Raw genomic sequence first — 21,838 nt, 5'->3', positions numbered from 1 at the left:
TCAAAGTACAGACACAAGTTTAATTGCACCGGAACAGCAATGTTAATTCTTAGATATGCACTGTGGGTATGTTTGTGGGGCAGGAGGGAAGGGGGGAAAAGCTTTTCTGCTGCATTGCAACACTGGTCTAATCCAGCACCGATGTCTTCAGCATCATGCTGGTCTTGAAGTTACAAAACAAAGTGAAGAGGGTCATAAATCAGAGCATTCCCAATAATAATTTCGGGCTTCATAATTCCACAGGCAGTAAAAATCCAAACCGGAACAGGGTAACATTTACAAAATGGGGAAAAGGTTTAAATGCCATCTGGGAATTAAAATTTCTTTCCACATTCAAAGAACTGGCAAAATTCTGCCTCATTCAATTGAAATATTTTGTACTTTCTTAATGAAACCTGTAATATCTCAGTTATAGCTGTATATACACACTAGTTCGAAAAATCCAGCGGTCTAAGTGAGGTTAGGTCACTCAGGTGATTAACTTCAAAGCTTTCATGTCTCACGTATCAAACTCCTTCCTCTGACTTACTTTCTTCCAGTAACTGCACAACATCTTCAGCCTCATTTTGAATAAAAACCCATCATAAAGTGAACACAAATTTAAACTTGACTTTTACAATCCAAAAAAGTTCTAGCAAAGGGTTTCTAAAGTGGAAAAGCTACTCTGAATCCAGTCGGAAAAGCATAGAAAAGTTGCATTGGCTATAAAAAGAAACACGCTCTCGGCTTCCCTTCTCTTCACCACATCACATTCTCTGCACCTTTCACATTCCCCTTCCAAAAGATAAATGGATCCAACCAGACTAAAGCGAAGTTTTGGCTTGGGACCGCAGCATTTGGAGACTGACTTGCAACAGCTGACTCCCTCCCTCCCAACTCCCCACCCCCCCACCCACAACCACCCTCTCCTGTATCCCTGGAAACATTTAGCACTTTAAAATTGGAACATCTGGGACTTGTCTGCTCCTCCGTCAATTTAATTGATGGCTTCAATGAAATGAAGTCCTCCAAATCGAACGGCAATGGTGAACAATGAGATAGATCCTTGGTATAATGTTCATGACTGCTGCATTTCATGCCTGAAATAAATTGGTTTGAGAAAACAGAAACAGGTTACACACTGTAGAACTGGATCGGCATCTTCAAATTACATCTTATCCTGTTGTCACTGGACTCAATGCCACCAGTCATATATCCTAGCTTTTCTTTTACATATTGGGCAATGCAGCCTGGCAAGTCCACACTGCCCAATTACACCATGTGACCAATTAACCTACTAACTGGTACCTCTCTGGAATTTGGGAGGATTCTACATTTTAGAGTTCAAGGATCAAGAGATAACGTTGCAACTTTATAAAACTCTGGTTAGGCCATATCTGGAGTATTGTGTACAGTTCTGGTCGCCCTAAGGATGTTCAGGCTTTGGTGAGGGTGCAGAAGAGGTTTACCAGGATGCTCCCTGATTCAGAGGGCATCTGTCATCATGAAAGGCTGGATACACTTGGGTTGTTTTCTCTGGAGCGCCGGAGGCTGAGGGGAGATCTGACTGAGGTTTACAAGATTACGAGAGGCAGAGATAGAGTAGAGAGTATCTGTTTCCCAGGGTTGAAATGTCTAATACCAGAGGGCATGGATTGAAGGTGAGAAGGGATATGTTGAAAGGGGATGTGAGGGGCAAGTTTTTTTACTTAGAGAGTGGTGGATGCCTGCAATGGGGGTTGAGGTAAATACATTAAAGGCTTTTAAGAGACGTCCGGATAGGCACATGGATGTGAGGAAGATGGAGGGATATGGACATGGTGTCGTGTTTGGGTGCTTTTAATTTGCTTTTTAGCTGGCTTAGCACAACATTGTGGGCTAAATGGCCTGTTCCTGTGCTGTACTTTTCTGTGTTCTGTGCCTATGCAGTCACAGGGAAAACATACAAACTCCTTATAGACAGTGGTGGAATTGAACTCAGGTCACTAACCACTATGAAACCATTATGTGTCACCCTCCCAAAAGTGATTTTAATAATCAGGATAAAAATCCTCCTCTTTGAAATAATTGCTTGCAATCTTTTGGTAAGCAGTTCTCCAGAAATTTCCTAGCCCATAATATTAAGGTATCCTGGATTATTGCATGAATTTTAAGATTACTGAAACTCAGAACTGGATAATCCCAAATGATTCCTATTTTGTCATTTACCTTGCTAGCATTCTTGATCATAGTTTCTGCAAATTTAAGCACCACTTCCTATAAAACATTGCTTCATGAAACATATTCTCTAATTCAAGCAGCCTAAGAGGAGATTTACCAGGATGCTGCCTGGACCTGAGAGCCTGTCTTATAAGGAAAGGCTGAGTAAGCTAAGGCTTTCCTTTTTGGAGTGAAGGAGGACATGAGGTGACTTGATAGAGGTAGACAAGATGATAAGAGTGGACAGAGAGAGACATTTTCCCAGGGCAGAAATGACTAATAAGAGGGCATAATTTTAAAGTGATTGGAGGAAAGAAGCATTAGGGACTCAGATAGGTTCATGGATGAAAGAAAAATGGAGGGCTTACAAATGGAGGGAAGGGTTAGAAGAGGTTAAAAAGTCAGTACAACAGTGGGACGAAGAGCCTGTGATGTGTTCTATATAACAGGAAAAATGGAATGACATTGGTGAAACAAAGAATGCTGTTTATCTAAATTAGAACAGTCCAAAATTGAGATATTTTGTGTTGGGTAATAAAGTCTATGTAGTAAGACGCTACAGGATTAATTTTCTTTTTGCCAAAACAGCTAACTAAATGTCAATACTCCAATACCAAGTTCTATAGATCAGAATTAAGTGTTCAGAACTGCAACACTTTCTAGCATCCATGAACTGTGGAGAGGGCTAATCTACAGAACTGAGCAAAAGCCTTAGGCACAGATATATAGCTAGGGTGCCCAAGACTTTTGCACAGTACTGTAGTAATTTTATGTCTTGCACTGTACTGCTGCCACAAAAAAAACTAATTTCTTGACATATAATGATAAACCTGATTCTAATATGGGTCTCTCTTGTGCACTGAGAGTGGGAAGGGAACAGGGAGAGGGGACTCATGGTTGGGAAGAGGGGAAGGAAGAGGGGAGGGAGCAAGAATCACCAGAGAGATTCTGTAATGATCAATAATCCAATTGTTCAGAATCAAATAAACTTGCCTGGTGTCTCAGGGCTGGATGTGCACCCACTCCATCCCCCCACCCCCCCCCCAGCTCCTAGCGCTCCTTTTCTGCCACCTGTCCCACACCCCTCCCGTGGCACTCCAACCTCGCCATTCCCAACATCCTTTACTCCAGCCAGATTGACAAACTCGCTCTCTGCTTGACATTGACAAATACAGTACTGTGCAAAAGTTTTAGGCACCCTAACTATATATGTGTCTTAAGGCTTTTGCACAGAACTGTAAGTGGATAGACCTGTTTAAACCAGCTAACTTGTGGGCAACCACTTATGATCGATAACATGTGATCAAATTATCTGCCATTTAACAATACTGTGTACCCAATAGCAATTGGCAAGGCTTATTAAATGGACACCACATCTATCCAGTTGAATGGATTTCCTAATAGATGTGTTTGATACAAAGAAATGTACTGGAAGGTCAGTGTTAAAGGCATTTGATATCTTTGATTGGTAGTTTTCCTATAAAATTTACAGACTAACAAGAGATGTGGCAAACCAGTAGAGAGATTAGAGGGACAAAAAAAAGTTATCTGAATGAGCATGCAGACTTGGATCCCGGACAGAAAAACAGTGTTGCACAATGGAGTAATTGATTAGTGGATAGAAATAACAATGCAAACACAATTTTTCTACAACTGCATGTAGATTAAAGATATTTTAGATTTATTTATGAAAGTATACAAGATAAAAAGGAAGGTAACTGTGGAGTTCTACAAGTCAAGTGTAGCAAAGTTTCTCTGGGCTGAGAAGAGAGACAAGACAACAATGATTTGACTTGAAAGTCCAAAGACCGAACTGAAAGTTATTAAAGGAGTTTTTAAAAGGTAAAGTCATACCCTTTTTTCTATGCCTTCAGAAAAACGAGTGCACTAACTTGCAAAAAGGAGCAATCCAAACTCCAATTTTTGATTCAGACACCCATTGCTGGAATGGTCTGGCAAAAATAACATTCCCTTAACTGAACAATTTACTGTATAAAAGTCAAGATTTTTAAAATCCATTTCACGCTGACCTACAAAGGTAATTTAGAAGTAAATGCATATTTTAAATTCAATTTATCTTGATAATCCATGGCATTTATAAATCTAGGAAAGAAGCAAGTGACAAAGAAATTAGTGCTATAGCAATAATGATTCAATTTGTAGACAACGTTACACATAGGTGAAAATCTATCAACATTAAACTAATTAGAGATCATAGTCATAGTCATACTTTATTGATCCCCGGGGAAATTGGTTAATTTCCCCGGGGATCAATAAGATCCAAGCAATTTAAATTTGGCAACAGCCTAGGCTAATACTTCACTAAATATTAAAGAAATGCTACACCGTCTGGAGCGTGGGGGGGCAGATAAACTGCTGTGAGGCCTTCACTTTCTGTGGAGGAAAATGTAAAAGATACCAAATGCTGCTGTGCCTAAATTTACTTGGTCCATCTCTGACACTTCTCTCCCCTTTCTTGGTCTTGCAGACAAACTGTCTACCAATATCTTTTATAAACCTACCAACTCCCATGGCTATCTTGACTACACCTCTTCCTGCCCTGTCTCCTGTAAAAGCGCCATTCCCCTTTCTCAGTACTTTCATCTCCCAGAATGAGGTTTTCCTTTCCAGGACAGAGATGTACTCCTTCCTCAAAGAACAGGGTTTCCCTTCCCCTGCCATTGATGCTGCCCTCACGCACATCTCCTCCATTTCCCAAACATCCGTGCTCACCTCATCGTCTAGGTGCCTTAACAGGGATAGAGTTTCTCGTCCTCACCTACCACCCATGAGCCTTCACGCCCAGTATGTCATTCTCTGTAACTCCTGCCATCTTCATCGGGACCCACAAGCACATCTTTAATTTCCACTACTCCCTGCTTTCTGCAAGGATCACTCCCTCTGTGATTCCCTTGCAATTTGTCTCTTCCCACTAATTTCACTCCTGGCATTTTCCCCTGCACGTGGCCAAATTACTATACTTGCCCATTCGCCTCCACCCTCACCTCCATTCAGGGTCCCAAACAGTCCCCACAGGTGAGACAACACTTCACCTGTGAATCTTTTGGTGTCGTTTACTGATGAGGCTGCCTCTGCATTGGTGAGACACAATGTAGATTGAGGGGCCGCTTCGCTGATTAATTTTGCTCCTTATGGAAAAAGCAGGATTTACCAATGGCCAACCACTTTAACTCCAATCCACATTCTAATTCTGACATGCCATGATGAGGCCACTTTCAGACTGCAGGAGCAACCCCTCAGTTTGCCTGGGTAGCCTCCAACTTGAAGGCATGAATATCAATATCTCCAACTTCCAGTGATTTTTCCCTCCCTACCCCTTCCCCCTTCTTCAGTTCCCCACTCTGGCCCCTCTCTTACCTCTTCTCCTTACCTGCCCATCACCTCCCCCGGTGCCCCTCTTCCTTCCCTTTCTCCCATAATCTACTCTCTCCTATCGGATCCCTTCTTCTCCAACCCTTTACCTTTTCCACCTATCACCTCCCAACTTCTTTACTTCAATCCCCTCACCACTCACCTGGCTCCACCTATCACCTTCTAGCTCGTAACCCTTCCTTTCCAGTCCTGAAGGAAGATCTCAACCCAAAACGTTGACTGTTTATTTCTCTCCATAGATACTGCCTGATCTGATGAGTTCCACCAGTATTTTGTGTGTTGCTGCTGAAAGATTGGTGATTTTGCTTCCCTGAACTATCAAGAACAGTTTTACCAGCTACTCAGCAGATTTTGTTTCATTGATCTCGCGTACAAACACTGATTATTCATCTTTCACTCTAGGTCAATGTTTATGAACCAAAGAGGCAGCTGAAACGAATCACCTTATTATCTCAAAATGTGCCCACATTGGAGATCAAATGGGAAATGGAGATGTCGAAAAAAGCACATAGGTAACCATAAAGGCCCAGAAAGAGTGGAGGTGGAAAGGATGTTTCCAATAGTGGAAGAGTCTTGTGTTTGATGCCCTGTACTCACTAATTGCAGTTCAGAAGAATGGAGGAGGGAGGGAGGGGGGGGAGGTGCTGGGAGAGGGGAAATGGAATTTCACTGAAACCTTAGGAATATTGAAAGGCCTAGATTGAGTGGATGTGCAGAGGATGTTTCCAATAGCAGGGAAGTTTTGGACCAGAGGGCACCGCCTCAGAATACAAATACATCCCTTTAGAACAGAGAGGAGGAGGAATTTGTTTAGCCAGAAGGTGGTGAATCCGTGAAATTGATTGCCACAGGCAGCTGTGGGGAGGGCAAAGTGTTGGGTACACCTAAAGCAGAGGTTAGTAGGTTCCTGATTAGTCAAGGCATGAAAGATTATGGAGAGAAAGCAGGAGAATGGGGTTGCAAAGGACAATAGATCAGCAATAATGGAATGGCAGACTTGACGGGTGGAGTGGTGCAATTTTGCTCCCATGTCTTATGGTCTAATATTCTCACCACAGGTCAACACAACACAACACACCCAGATCTGTGCAAGTCTAGGGAAAAAAATACACCTTAAAGTGAAAAATATCTCAATGAAAAGGATATTCATGATCTGTTGTTGACTCAGTAAAAGACCAAGGTGTCTGCTTCACTGGCTCTCCAGGCAAAGAGGCTGCAGTCTGAAAAGTTGTTGATTCTTAGGTTTAAACACTGAGGCAGACTTAAGGGTCAGGATAACATCAAAATTAAGTAGAGCATCTGAACTGGAAACAACACCAACAGTGTGGTGTCAAGGTGATGGGGTGAATTTTGACTGGCAGAACGAAAAGAACATTAGATGTGAACTGTATCAACAATGGGCAAGGGCAACTCTCAGCCTGTTTTCTATCACTAGGTATGAACACTGAGTGGATTCATTGATACTAACTATAAATCCATTTGGTAGCATTTGCAAACCTTTAAACTAAGACAATAATATCAAAACCAGTTAAACTGGTTCGTTGTTGATTTTGCTTGTAAATCCAATTTAATTGTCAAGTTTTGAACATATTACAGGTGACCTTGAAACGGTAGGTAATTTGAGACTATTAACAGAGAATTCAAAAGTTTCAAGATTCTTGTAGCAGCCAGACTCCTGAAAAGTTTTTTTTAACTAATTGAATAGAAACCAAAGACATTCTCTAATGAGACTTGGCACAGTGTCTGCGAAGTATAAAAAGTTACTGACTGTATGCCTGGCCAATAACAGTATGAGTGGTCTCTTGGTGGCAGAAGAGGAGGCCATAGACCAAATGGGATGGGAATTAAAATGGTTGGCCACCAGGAAATCCTGCTTTTTGTTTTGTACCACCCTCAGGTTTGAGGAGGAACAGCTCATATTCCTGCAGCCTGCAACCTGATGGCAAGAACACTGATTTCTCCAACTTCCAGTAACTTTTTCCCCCCTCATCCTTCCCTGTTCTTTAATACCCCATTTAGGCTTTTTTTTAACCTCTTCTCTTCATCTGTCAATCACCTTCCCCAGTGCCCCTCCTCCTTCTCTTTCTCCCATGGACAACACTGCTCTCCTATCTGATTCCTTCTTCCCCAGCTCATTACCCTTTCCATCTATCATCCTCCAGCTTCTGACTTCATTCCCCCGTCCCCCACCACGTGTCTTCACCTATCAACTTCTGGCTTGTCTTCCTGCCCATCTCCACATCTTCTTATTCTGGCATCTTCCCCTTTCCTTTCCAGTCCTGATGAAGAGTCTTGGCCCTAAACATCGACTGTTTATTCCTCTCCATAGATGTTTCCTGACCTGCTGAGTTCCTCCAGTATTTTGTGTGTATTGATCTAGATTTCCAACACCTGCAGAATCTCGTGTTCATGGTTAAATCTGCTTGGACCTGACACCAGGACATCAGGAGTATCACTCCAAGCCAGGAGTTCCCAACCTTTTTTATGCCATGGACCAATACCATTAAGCAAAGGGGTCGGTGAGCACCCGGTTGGGAAGCTCCGCTCTAAGCAATAAGTAGAAGCTTCACGTTAGTGATGGCACATTTACAGATTGAGTGAGCAACCTGTAACTGGTCCACAAGCTGGAAAGAGGGGAACAGATGACAGGCACAGATCAAATGGACAGCCAAGGACCTTCTCCCCAGGGTGAAAATGGCTACTACAAAAAGGGTGTAATTTTAAGGTGATTGGAGAAAATTGGGGGGGGGGGGAGGGAGATGTCAGAGGTAGTAGTTTTTTTTCAAACACACAGCGAGTGGTAGGTACATGAAATGCACTGCCAGGATGGTGGTACAGGCAGATACATTAGGGACATTTAAGAGACCCTTAGATAGGCAAATGGACTATAGAAAAATGAAGGCTACGTAGGAGGGAGGGTTAGATTGATCTTGTAGTAGATTAAGCGGTTGGCATAACAATGTGGGCCGAAGGGCCTGTACTGTGCTGTAATGTTCTATGACTCCCAGAGGGCAAAAGCATAGAAATTATTGGATTACTTTCACTACTTGTGAGATGGATGCTCCCAATAAAGGGTAATATTGCTTGGACATGATATATTGGCACATTACAAGATATACATATGAATTAGAGCAGCCATGGCTTAAGTGAATATACTTGAGGTGCCAGAGGTTCCTTAAGTTGTTATAGCCAGGGATGGTAATGGGGACAAGCTCCCACTACTTATTAAATGCTCCCAGTGGTGTGTATCTCAAATAATCTCTGACAACTAAGTCCAGCTCCTGACCTTTATGTGTGGCTTAGCTACTGAACCCGGTGCAAATGTTTCTACTGACAGGAGAAAGGGCAAAAGTGGGTTACTGGCACCTTAAAACCAGTTGCTTTAGGCAGATGAAGCTTGTCAACTGTGGTTAGCAGCTCATGGAGGAGAAGGAAAACTCTGATCTCAAACCTCTGCTGCCTTGCAGCTATGCCCACTCATGGGGAAGGCTTCAGGGGTAAACCCCAAGGAAAACTCCGGAGCTGGAGGCCCTAAGGCAGTCCTATGTTGAGTTCCACAGTGACACTGCTGGTTCCAAACTGTACCAGTCTCTGCCATTCCTTTGGGATCAGATGCATGGGGGTGGGGGGGGGGGGGCGCAGTGCGGAGCTTGCTACATGGGCAACAACTTGCTCTCATATCGTACTGCCCTAGCTTGCGTAGCTAGACAGCTCGAACACAACATCCATGGTCGACAGTCGGCCCTGACCAATGGAGGCTAGATAGCCTGTCCTTGTCTGTAAAGAATTTTTTTTTGTAGCTGTTTTAAGACTGTACTAGAGACCTATTGTGATTTAAAGAAACTAATCAGGACAGTATTTCCCCTATTTCATACTGCGACTTCAGTACAGCACAGTACAGGCCCTTTGGCCCACAATGTTTAACCTCCTCCAAGATCAGTCTAACCCTCCCTCCTACATAGCCCTCCATTTTTCTTTCATCCATGTGTCAGTTGAAAAGTGTCTTAAACTAACGTGTCTGCCTCTACCACCGCCTTAGGCAGTGAGTTCCATGCGACTGGTCCTTCCCTGTGGAAACAAGGCAATACAGTGTGACCTGTCAACACTGTACTCTGATCAGAAACATGTATTCTCATTGTACAATACACACTCAGATCCAGGAGGACTGGAATTATAACATAAATAAAATCCCAAGAAAAATAATCTCCCAAAAGCAAGAATCAAGACACACTACCGTACATTGTAAAGCAAAGAATTACATTTGCCAAGAACTTTCAAAGGACAACTTATTAATTCCTCAAAACCCTGAATGTAGGGGGTCATCTTATGGGGGGGAAAAAAACCTTTAAAGAATTGAGTGTTTCTAAAGTGATTTGGCAGAAATGGAAGGGTTCCCAAAAGCATGTTAAGCACGGATATGACAGAACAGGACGTATCTGTAACACAAGAAGGTCTGCAGGTGCTGAATATCCAAAGCAACACACACACAATGCTGGACAAACTCAGCAGGTCAGGCAGCATCTATAGAAGTGAATATAAAGTAGACATTTCGAGCAAAGACGCTTCTTCAGGACTGAGAAAGAAGGAGGAAGATGCCAGAATAACAAGGCAGAGGGAGGGGAAGGAGGCCAGCTGGAAGCTGGTAAGTGAAGCCAGGTGGGTGGGAAAGGTAAAGGGCTGGAGGAGAAGGAATCTAATAGGAGGAAAGGAAGGAGGAGATGACCCAAAGGGAAGTGATAGGCAGGAAGTATCTGTGGTTATTTGCAACTGAAGGATCCAGTCAAAATGTCACAGAATTCTGCCAGTGCCTCTTCAGAAAAATCTTATAATTAGCAACCTAAAGCTGCAGTTTGGAATGGTTCCTGATCTGTCTCTTTAAATAACAAGTAGGTCTGTAGTACAAAGGCTTAAAACAACTACAAAAAAACTGTTATCAGAATCAGATTTAATATCACAGGCATAAGATGTGAAATTTGTTGTTATGTGGCAGTATATTGCAATACATAATAATAAACTAAATTACAGTAAGTAGATATATATTTGAAAAGTTTAATTAAATTGTGCAAAAAGAGAAAAAGTAGTGAGGTAGTGTTCATGGGTTCAAAGTCCATTGACAAATTGGATGGCAGAGGGGAAGAAGCTGTTCCTGAATCATTGTGTGTGCCTTCAGGCTCCTGTACCTCCTCCCTGATGAGAAGAGGGCATGTCCTGGGTGATGGGAGGTCCTTAATGATGGATGCAGCCTTTTTGAGACATCGAAAAGGACAAGGGTAGGCTGTCTAGCACCTCAAGAATATTCATTTAAACTGTGGCAGTGCTAACTTGTATCCATATCTTGTAATGCGGTGATCTGTCAGGTCTAAGCACCTTGACATAACCTGATGCAAGAAATTCTTTACATCGTTTCACTCTTTTGAGAGTTAACAACAATCCCTCACACCCTGGGGGTGCCCAACAGTCAGGACATAAATAAACTTATAAACTTAAATATGAGAAAATCTGCAGATGCTGGAAATCCAGAGCAACACATGCAGAATGCTGGAGGAACTGAGCAGGTCAGGTAGAATCAATGGAAAAGAGTAAACAGTCAACATTTTGAGCTGAGACTCTTCACCATTCCCCATTCTTGTATTCCTCTCACACCTTCTCTTCTTACCTGTCCATCAGCTCCATCTGGTGCTCCTCCCCTTCCTTTTCTTCCATGGTCTTCTGTCCTCTCCTATCATATTGCCCCTCCTGCAGCCCTTCATCTCTTCAACCAATAAACTCCGCCACTCTTTACTTCACCCCCCCATCCTGGTTTCAGCTCACCTGTCATCTTGTACTTCCTCCTCCCCTCCCCCCACCTTCTCAGTCTGACTCCTTCTCCCCTTCCTTTCTAGTCCTGAGGAGGAACAGTCTCAACCCGAAACGCCAACTGTTCACTCTTGTCCACAGATGCTGTGTGGCCTGCTTGTGAGTTCCTCCAGCATCTTGTGTGTGTTGCTTATAATTTTTAATGGCAGCTGGGGGGAGCAATTTTGGACAGTAGACACCAACCATCTGCTCCACATCACTACTATGGAATCATTGCTTGGTCCTGGTGGAAGTTAAATGGAATACTGTTCAAATTCATGTGGTTAAACTTGCACTTGATAAATTTGATATATTACCAAGTCAGCTGACGGGAGAGGAAAAGAAACTGTTGACAAAAATTTGAGGCATAAAGTGTTTTCTGTCGTAGTTAGAATCAGAACATTAAAATAAATGCTATATATATTCTCAGTAGATCTAACTATTTGCAATAATGTCCTTCTAATTGACATGGCAAAACTAGGAAAGATAGTGGATTTGGCCCAGTACATCACAGGCAAAGCCCTCCCAACCACTGAGCACAGCTACATGAAACACTGTCGTAGGAAAGCAGCATCCATCATCAGAGATCCCCACTACCCAGGCAATGCTCTTTTCTTCGGCTACAGTCAGGTAGAAGATACAAGTGCCTCAGGACTCACACCACCAGGTTCAGAAACAGTTACTACCCCTCAACCATCAGGCCCCTGAACAAAAGAGGATATACTCATCTATTGAGATGTTCTCACAACCAATGATTTCACTTTAAGGACTCTTTATCTCACTGTTTCATGTTCTTGGTATTTATTGCTGTTTAGTTATATTTGCAATTGCAGTGTTTGTTGTTTTTTGATTCTGTTTGCAGTTACTGTTCTATAGATTTGCTGAGAATGCCCACAGGAAAATGAATCTCAGGGTTGTATATGGTGACATTTATGTACTCTGATAATAAATTTACTTTGAAGCTTTCTGAACTTTGAAGCAATCCAGTGCAAATTCATCTTTGCAACTTTAAAACAAGTTACACGATTTACAATTTTACTTTAATGTGATCGGAGGTTATCACGTGACAGACTATGAATCAATCAGGTGATTGCAACCCAAAGACACCTACCATGCATGCACTTAGACCCAGGAGTCAACGGGCTGAGGTTTAGTGTCATGAGCATCCACAAGATTCACTGAGGCCCTATTAATCCTGTCAAAGTTTCTCTTATTTGTATCATTCTGTGGCAACAGGGAAAGGGTTAATTGCAAGACAGCTGGCCTTAAAACAGTTATAGATAAAGGCAAGTTAGTTAAAAAATGAAAGCAATAAAGTATACTCAACAGTTCGAAGATCAAGACCACATAAAAATTTCTCAAAAGGAATTTGCATTAGAATTTAGCAAGATTTTGTGTTGACATTCAACAATCTTTTAATTCTTTTTTCAAAACAAAAGGTGAAGGCAGAGAAAATACTTCATTTGATATCTTAAAATATTAACATAAACTATTAAAATATTACAGTGAGGTTTCAAATCAATGAAAGGTCTTGATTGAAAATAATGTGAAAATCCCTTTGCACCACGGGTTCCCAACCCTTTTTTTTTGTCATGGAGCCTTATCATTAACTGAGGGGTTCATGGACCCCAGGTTGGGAACCCCTGGTTTGCACCAACACAAAATATTTAACAATTTAAATATGCAGAATTTATAAAGCATTTGATCCTCCAGAATATTTAATTCTCCTTTCCCCTCAAGTTTAATTTTTGAACTTATTTTTCCAAATATCCTTGATAAAAATAATTTTAGAAAAGGGTTAACTTAGAAATTTGAACAATCATTTTGTTGTATAAAATTAGGTCAAAAACCACTCCACCTCAAAGGTTTCATCTGATTGTGCGTGGGGCAACCACACCATTTACCAAGAGCAAAAGCCATCTTGCAGCAACTTCAACAGAAAGTAATTAAAGAATAAAATCTGCAGTTGAGAAAAATTATATTAGGTTGGACTGTAGGTTATTCAGTATCTTTAGTGGAGTGTGTCATGATTATTCTAGCCACAAGATGTTATGTTGAAGCTGTATAAGACTTCAAATTAGTGGGGCTAATTTGGAGTATTATGTGCACCCACCTGCAGGAAAGCTGTAAATAATGTTGAAAGAGAACAGAGAAAATTTACAAGGATTTTGCTGAGTTATAAGGGAAGATTGAATACATTAGGACTTTATTCCTTGGAATATAGAAGATTAAGAGAGGATTTGACAGAGGTATACAAAATTATGAAAGATATCGATAGAGTAAATGCAAGCAGGGTAAGAGTTGAAACATTTAAGGGGAACATGAGGGGAAACTTCTTCACTTGGAAGGTGGTGAGAGTGTGGAATAAGCTGCTAGCACTAAAGTGGTGCATGTGAGCTTGATTTCAACTTTTAAGAGAAGTTTGGATCAGAGGGGTATGGAGGGCTCTGGTCCTGGTGCAGCTCAATGGGAATAGACAGTTTCAATGACTTGGCATGGAGTAGATGGATCGAAGGGCATCTTTCCGAGCTGTACTTTGCTCTGACTCCACAAGACCATACTGATCTACCAGATGAAACCATTTTATTTAAAAAAATACTTAGCTTACTAATAATGCCTTCAATTTTAGAAACTAATTTTTTGCTGTTTCCAAATCTGAATGTGACGTGCTAGCTTGTAAATCTGGAACGGTTTTGCAGAGGATTGTTGCAATGAAAGGAGATCAAATATGCTTCTCTCAAAGGTTGATAGAACTCCATGAAGCTCAAAGGTACTTTGAAAATACATTTTTGTGTGGCCTTGACATTTCTGGAGCAAACTGAGGATGCAGTTCATGCAAAATTTATGCACACACTTAAACATTGTTCTGAATGAGGAAACATTAAACATTCATGCAAATAGCTAACGAATTAAACGCAGAAAGGATAACTGCAGGATAAAAGATTTGTAAGGGAGCGAGAAAGCAGATAAAGCACAGAGGTTATCACCAACTATGACACTGAAAACAAGAGTCATTATTCCCTTCAGAACTGCTTTTACAAACAGATGTCATAAACAACAGCCATTGCCAGCAAAACATGCTACAAAGGCAATGTCGAAATGATTGTCCCAACAAGACCTGCCTCCTATGTGTGACAGCATTTTAATTCATTGCATTGGAAGACTGTAATGAAGCCTACCCGCAATGGCTGCCGCTCAAAGGCGTCCCCAGAAATATCCGTAGTCTTGTACTTGCGCTCTTTCTCGCTCTGATCCAGAGTAGTATATGTATCTGTGGTGACAAATATATAATTCAAATAGCAAGTCAATGGCATTCTGCATTTTAAGAATTAATTTGTCATCCAGTGCTGTTTATATCAAAAAGAACATCACATTTTCAGTTAAAACAAAGAAACCAAATTCGCATCCAGTTAAGGCTTAGCACCCAGTGCATGTGAAAACGATGAAATAACTAAGGCACCACCGCCCCTGCTCCCCAGATTTTGACCAAAATTAGTTAAGCCACGTATAAGAAAGAGGCAGGGATAGAATGCCAGAGAGTAGCGAATCTGTGGAATTCATTGCCACAGGCAGTTGTGCAGTCCAGTCATTGGGTACATATAAAGCAGAAGTCGATGGGAACTTAATTAGTAAGGGTGTCGAAGATTATGGGGTGAAGGCAGGAAAAGGAAAATAATCAGCCATGATCAAATGGTGGAGCAGACTCAATGGACCAAAATGCCGAATTCTGCTCCTACGTCTTATATAAGGATATTGTAGTCATCTGATGGACATAATACACTAAGTCTTAGGATATCAAAATGCCCATTGTAGAAAAATTCTTAGACAAGATATTATGAAAGTAACAGGGGTGGTATGGTAGTGTAACACTACTTCAACACCAGTGATCCGGGTTCAATTCTGCTGCTGCCCTTAAGGAGCTTGTATGTTCACCCTGTGACCACTGGGTTTCCTCTGGGTGTTCAAATCCTTCTATATTCCAAAGGTGTATGGGTTAGTACATTAATTGGTCACATGGGTGTAAACAGGTGTTGCAGGCTCGCAGGACCAGAAGGACCTGTTATTGTGCCGAATCGCTAATTAAAAGTCTGAAGTACATATCAATAAAATCAGTGGAATTCAACATATTACAAAGTACTTAGTCCAAACCTAAAGTGATAAGTCAAAATAATTTGCCACTTTATCTATTTTCCAAGTTTAGTTAGAAAGTGCTATAGGAAAACTTGATCAATGGTTCTCCACCTGAAATGTTAACTGTGCACCTGTCTACAGATACTGTTTTATGTTCTAAACATTTCCTGAGTTATTTTTTTCCTTCAGATCTCAATACCCGGAGTGTGTTGGATCTATCTGTCCTTTATGTTGTATCACAGTTTATTGCAGTACCTTATTTCACAGGCAGAGGGCGCAGTTGAACTGCTTTGAAATGCTCCTGTAGCTACTTCAAACACTGCAATGTAAATTGAAAACAGACCACACCCTAAAATATCTGAGCTCTAATTAGGGAATTTCAATCACTTACAGAGGACTCCATCTCAAATTAAAGCAAAATATTTGTTAGCTTATTTATTTGGGGCCAAGTTAAAATACAGCCATTGAGATGAATAAAATGCATGCTGCCTTAGAGATTAGGTGCTGAAAGATCATTTCTGCCTGCTTAAAGCATGGACATGAGGAACACAAGCAAGAGGAATTCTTGAGGACAAGAGCAAGAGGAATTCAAAGCCATATTTACCTGGACCAAACTGTTCCATGGGTATCATTTCACCAGACCATTTGTTACCTAAAAACAGAACTGACCATGAGGCTCCTAGTATGGAAAAAAGCTATGTGCTTTGCTGAAGCCAGTAAACTTCCAGCATCCCATGTCAAAACCTTGAGGAACTGCAGGGCATTTCTGAGGTTCTAAGAATCTGACAGTTCAAATAGTTTAGTCTGTTCAGAAATACGTGGCAATCACAAATTTGTTTCGAAAGCATGGCTTGATACAGAGAAAGAACGGGAAATACCTTAATCACAAATTCAAAAACAAACTCACTGCTTATTCCTGCCTGTAAACTTTATTCCACCTTCACAGGGTTTATTTTTTGTCTTTCTGAGTAATACCTTTCCACAATTGGCAGACAATAGGAGGTTTGTGCATTTCTTTCCCTTTGTTTAGACAACTGCAACTAATCTGCTTCCTCAACTGTACAGCATTACCAATACATGCTTTATTGTGGCTGCTAGTGTAGTGGTTAGTGAGATCGCTTTGCAGTGCCAGTGACCACCTATTAAGAGTTCAGACCCTGCCACTGCCTGGAAGTTTTTTTTAAATACATCTCCCCATGACCACATGGGTTTCCATGAGGTATTCTGGCTTTCTCACGTATTCCAAAGATGAACAGTTAGGATTAGGGTTAGTAAATTGTGGGCATGACATGTTGGTGTAGTGGCCCTTGCAGGCTGCCCGGGTTCTTTGCTGATTTGACAATGCAAATGATGCATTTCACTGTATGTGTCCAAGTGTCAATGTACATGTGATTAACAAAGCTAATCTTTATCTTTCCTCTTTGATGGATGAAGGAAAGTCAAGGTCTACCCTTTGGGTAGATAACTACATTGACCTCATTCATTAAATACAACTCATCAAGAACTCTATGGCCTAACAGCTGCCTCACTTCTAAATTTACTTCAGGGTGTCACAGAACTGTCATTCCAACACACTCAAAAACAAACAAAAATAAATAATTAATTCAAAATAATTGGACCATCTGCTGGTGATATTTGAAACAGATTAAAACATTATCACTAATAAACAATAATTATGTAAATGGTTTTTCTTCCTTGGGTAGCTATGGGAGAACAGTCTGAGTCACTGTTAGTAAGCCTGAGAGGTGACCTTACATTGAAGGTATTCACATTGAAGGTATTCACATTGCAAATGCCAAGTTTGCCCCAGAACTGCAGCAAAATACATCCTGGGCTGTAGGCATGCAGTTACAAAAGGCTGCTCAATTTACAACTCATTACAGGTGGTCACCCTCTGGTATTCCGAGGGCAAGGGTTCCTTTGCTAAATGGTATGGTTCATGGCATAAAGGGGGTTGGGAACCCCTGGTGTAGGGATTCCATCCAACACTTTTTTCATCCTGTCACTCTCCCAACATCGGCCATTCTCCCAAAAATGCCTTTCGCATTCTGTTTTGGTCCTTGCATTAAAATAATGCTCAAACCCCATTTTGATACTAAGCTCATTTCATATTCATGTCCCTGGTGTCTACTTCAGAATCAGAATCAGAATCAGGTTTAATATCACCGGTACACATTGCAAAATTTATTAACTTTGCAGCAGCAGTTCAATGCAATACATGATAATAGAGAAAACTAAATTATAGTACATATATAAAATAGTTTTAAAAAATGAGTAGTGCAAAAAATAGGAAACAAAAAGCGGTGAGGTAGTGCTCATCCAACGTCTATTCAGAAACTGGATGGCAGAGGAGAAGAAGCTGTTCCTGAATAGTTGAGCGTGTGTCTTCAGGCCTCTGTGCCTCCTTCCTGATGGCAGCAATGAGATGATATTGTATCTATTAGTGTGACTTGGTTGCATGAGGGTCAGCTCAATATTCCAGGGTTCCGTTGTTTTAGACATGACAGAACCGGAGGGATTAAAGCAGGAGGGGTGTTACTAGTCAGGGAAAGTGTCACAGCAGTGCTCCGTCAGGACAGGCTGAAGTACTCGACTAGTGAGGTGTTATGGGTGGAACTGAAAGGTATGACCATGTTAATGGGGCTATATTACAGATTATCCTACAGTCCTAGGGATTTAGAGAGATCGCAAACTGTTGCAAGAAACATAAGGTTGTAGTAGGTGATTCTAACTTTCCACTGGGAATCCCATACTGTAAAAGAGACTAGATGGGATAGAGTTTGTCAAATGTGTTCAGGAAAGTTTCCTTCATCAGCACGTAGAAGTCCCATCGAGAGAATGTGCAATACTGGATTTGCTATGGTGGACTGAGACAGGGCAGGTAACAGAAGTTTGTGTAGGGAACCACTTTGCATCCAGTGACCACAATGCCATTAGTTTCAAAGTAAATATGCAAAAAGATAGGTCTGGCCCACGGATTGAGATTCTAAAATGGAGAAAGGCCAATATTTATGGTATCAGAAATGATCTGGCAAGTGTGGATTGGGACAGGCTGTTTTCTGGTAAAGGTGTACTTGGTAAGTGAGAAGCCTTCAAAAACGAAATCTTGAGTGTACAAAGCTTGTATGTGTCTGTCAGAATAAAAGGTAAAGATAACAAGTATAGGGAATCTTGGTTTTCAATAGCTATTGAGACTCTGGTTAAGAGAAAAAGGAAGTGCATAGCAGGTATAGGCAAATGGGAACAAGTATTTGAAAAGTATAAGAAATGCAAGAGAACTCTTCAGAAAGAAATCAGGAAGGCTAAAAGGAGGCATGAAGTTGCCTTAGCAGACAAGGTGGGGGAGAATCCTAAGGGATTCCACAGTTATTTTTAGAGCAAAAGGATTGCAAAGGACAAACTGGCCCTCTGGAAGATTAGGTTGATAATCCATGTGTGTAGCCAAAACGGGGGGGGGGGGGGGGGGTGGATCTTAAATGAATTCTTTGCATCTGTATTTACTCAGGAAACTGACATAAAGCCTACAGAACTGAGGCAAAGCGGCATCAACTTCATGGACCCTGTACAGATCACAGAGGAGGAGGTGTTTACTACCCTGAGGTAAATCAGAGTGGTTAAATCCCCAGGGCCTGACAAGGTTTTCCCTTGGACCCTATGGGAGGCAAGTGCAGAAATTGCCAGAGCCCTAGCAGAGATATTTAAATAATTCTTACCGACAGGAGAGGTACTAGAGGATTGCAGGATGGCCAATGTTGTTCCACTATATGAAAAGGCTTTAAACATAAACCAGGAAAGTATAGGCCGGTGAGTCCAACATCAGTTGTGGGAAAGTTATCGGAAGGTGTTCTAAGGGACTGGATATACAAGTATTTGGATAGACATGGACCGATTAAGGATAGTCATCATGGCTTCTTGCGTGGTAGGTCATGTCTAGCCAATCTTATAGGAGTTTTTTTGAGGAAATTACCAGGAACGTGGATAAAGGCAAGGTAGTGGATGTTGTCTACTTGGACTTTAGTAAGGTATTCGTCAGGGTCCTGCTTGGGAAGCTGGTCAAGAGGATTCAGTCATTCAGCATTCAAGCTGAGGTAGTAAATTGGATTAGACATTGGCTTTGTGGGAGAAGCAAGAGAGTGGTAGTAGAGGGTTGTCTTTCTGACTGGAGGCCTGTGATTAGTGGGGTACCACAAGGATTGGTACTGGGTTCATTGCTGCTTGTCATCTTTATCAATGATCTGGATGATAATGTAGTTAACTGGATCATCAAATCTGTGGATGACACCAAGTGTAGGGGTGTGTTGGATAGTGAGGAAGGCTACCATGGCTTGCAGAGAGGCCTTCATCAGCTGGAAAAATGAGCTGAAAAATTGCAGATGGAATTTAATGCAGACAAGTGCGAGGTGTTGCCTTCAGTAGGACCAACCAGAGTAGGTCCTACACAGTGAATGGTAGGGCACTGAAAAATATGGTAAAACAAAGGTCCATAATTCATTGAAAGTGGCATTACATGTAGATAGGGCCATACATGGTTAGTAGGGGTATGGAGGGCTCTGGTGCAAGTCCATGAGAGAAGGCTGTTTAAATCGTTTTGCCATGGATTAGATGGGCGGAAGGGCCTGATTCCATGCTGTATTAGATGGGCAGAAGGGCCTGATTCCATGCTGTACTTCTTTCTGACTCCAAGAAGGTGAAGGTCCTCATGAAGTGCCTTGGCCCAAAATAGCGACTGTTTACTCTTTTCCGTGGATGCTGCCTGGTCTGCTGAGCTCCTCCAGCATTTTATGTGTGTTACCCACAAATAATTTCTCTCCTCTTAATCATCTCAAAATAACAAATCATCCATAAATTTTCTAAATTTTAGTGTCAAGACTTTTCTAATAATCTTTCCTTTGAAGTCCAGACATCCTTCCAATAAATCTACATTACGCACTCTCCAAGGTGGGAGTACCAACTGAAAGTACAATGTTTTTCAAACATGGTCTCAGCTCCAATTATAGTATCTGTAAATTTAAGATTTTTTTGCTAAGACATAGGAGCAGAAGTAGGCATTCAGCCCATCCAGTCTGTTCTGCCATGGCTGATTTACTTTCCCTCTCACTCACATGTTCCTGCATTTGTCTCATGATCTTTGATACCCTCATTGATCAAGAACCACTTTAAAGAGACCTAAAGTCTTGGCCTTTCAAGTTTGATCTGTGGCAATGAATTCCACATACTTGCCACCATCTGGTTGAAGAAATTCCTCCCCATCTGTGCTCTATTCTGAAACTGTGTCCTCCAGTCCTAGACTCTCCTACTATTGGGAACATCATCTTCACATCCACTTCATCTAGGCTTTACATCCTTGCTTTTATATTCTACATGAATGATAATATTGTATTATCCTTCATTACTCCCAACCCAGGGTGGTGGGGTAGAGATATGTCTTTACCAAAGGAGGTGTAATGCGCTCCTTCCCTCCGCTAGCCTGCAGGTCACCCTTGGGCAAGGTGTAGCACCTGCTTAGCCCCCCACCCCCCACCTCCACCACTGATCAGGGTCACGTGAAGCCAAGGGAGCAGGTGGTGGAAGGTGCATATCACGATTCCTGGTTATGCGACCACTGATGCCAAGCAGACAATCTCTGAAGGGTATTGATAATGGCTGTGGTCACCCGTCTTATGAAGACAATGCCCAGAAGAAGGCAAATATTTCTGTAATAAAAATTTCCAAGAACTATCATGGTCATGGAAAGACCAGGATTGCCCACATCACATGATATGGCACATAACAAACAAATGAACTACTAACTCAGCTTGCAAGTAAACCTTTAGGGAATCCTGCACAAGGACTCCCAAGTCCCTTTGCACCTCCGATTTTGGAATTTGCTCCCATTTAGAAAATATGGAAATATGAAAATTTTGTTCATTCAGTGATTTTGGTCGAAGACAGATTCAAAACTTGCCAATAGACAAACTGAAATGGCAACGAGTCAAGCAAAAATGTTTTATTCTTACTAAGCAGGATATCGTCATTTCACTGGATTAAGTAAAAACACATTTGAGCTTCATGTCCATAGGGGTCCAGAAGATTGCTAACACAACAAAAAGAACCTCACTTCTTCTTTAACTTCCCTTGTAAGTGGGTTAGATTCTTGCAGAACTAAGTTGGAAAGTAATAACATTGAAAAGTTTAGTTAACTGTCTAGTACAAGGTTATGGAGCAACAATGGCTGAACTTGAGAAACTAACTGCCTCTTCACTGAAGTTCTTTGGGAAATTGGAAGGGAAAACAACCCTTAAATATTAAAGAAAACAGTTCA

The 21,838-nt window shown here is 41.5% G+C and overlaps 1 protein-coding gene across 7 annotated transcripts in view; it reads right to left on the bottom strand.

Annotated features, from left to right (window-relative positions):
• Positions 1-904: 904 nt before the first annotated feature.
• Positions 905-21,838, bottom strand: part of arvcfb (ARVCF delta catenin family member b) — a 500,299-nt gene continuing 479,365 nt past the window's right edge. For 6 of the 7 annotated variants that reach the window (XM_072240863.1, XM_072240862.1, XM_072240866.1 and 3 more), the window contains 3 exons: positions 16,142-16,189; positions 14,586-14,677; positions 905-1,079 (listed from right to left, as the gene is read on the bottom strand). In XM_072240863.1, the coding sequence (XP_072096964.1) occupies positions 1,074-1,079; positions 14,586-14,677; positions 16,142-16,189 (146 nt within the window). In that variant the 3' untranslated portion in view covers positions 905-1,073. The remainder of the gene's footprint in view (positions 1,080-14,585; positions 14,678-16,141; positions 16,190-21,838) is intronic. The other variant, XM_072240865.1, reaches the window with a different exon arrangement.

The sequence above is a fragment of the Mobula birostris genome, chromosome 22 (assembly GCF_030028105.1).
Source record: "Mobula birostris isolate sMobBir1 chromosome 22, sMobBir1.hap1, whole genome shotgun sequence".
Taxonomy (NCBI): Eukaryota; Metazoa; Chordata; class Chondrichthyes; order Myliobatiformes; family Myliobatidae; genus Mobula; species Mobula birostris.
The sequence above is the reverse complement of the archived record's forward strand: the minus strand, read 5'-3'. Positions and strand labels throughout refer to the sequence as shown.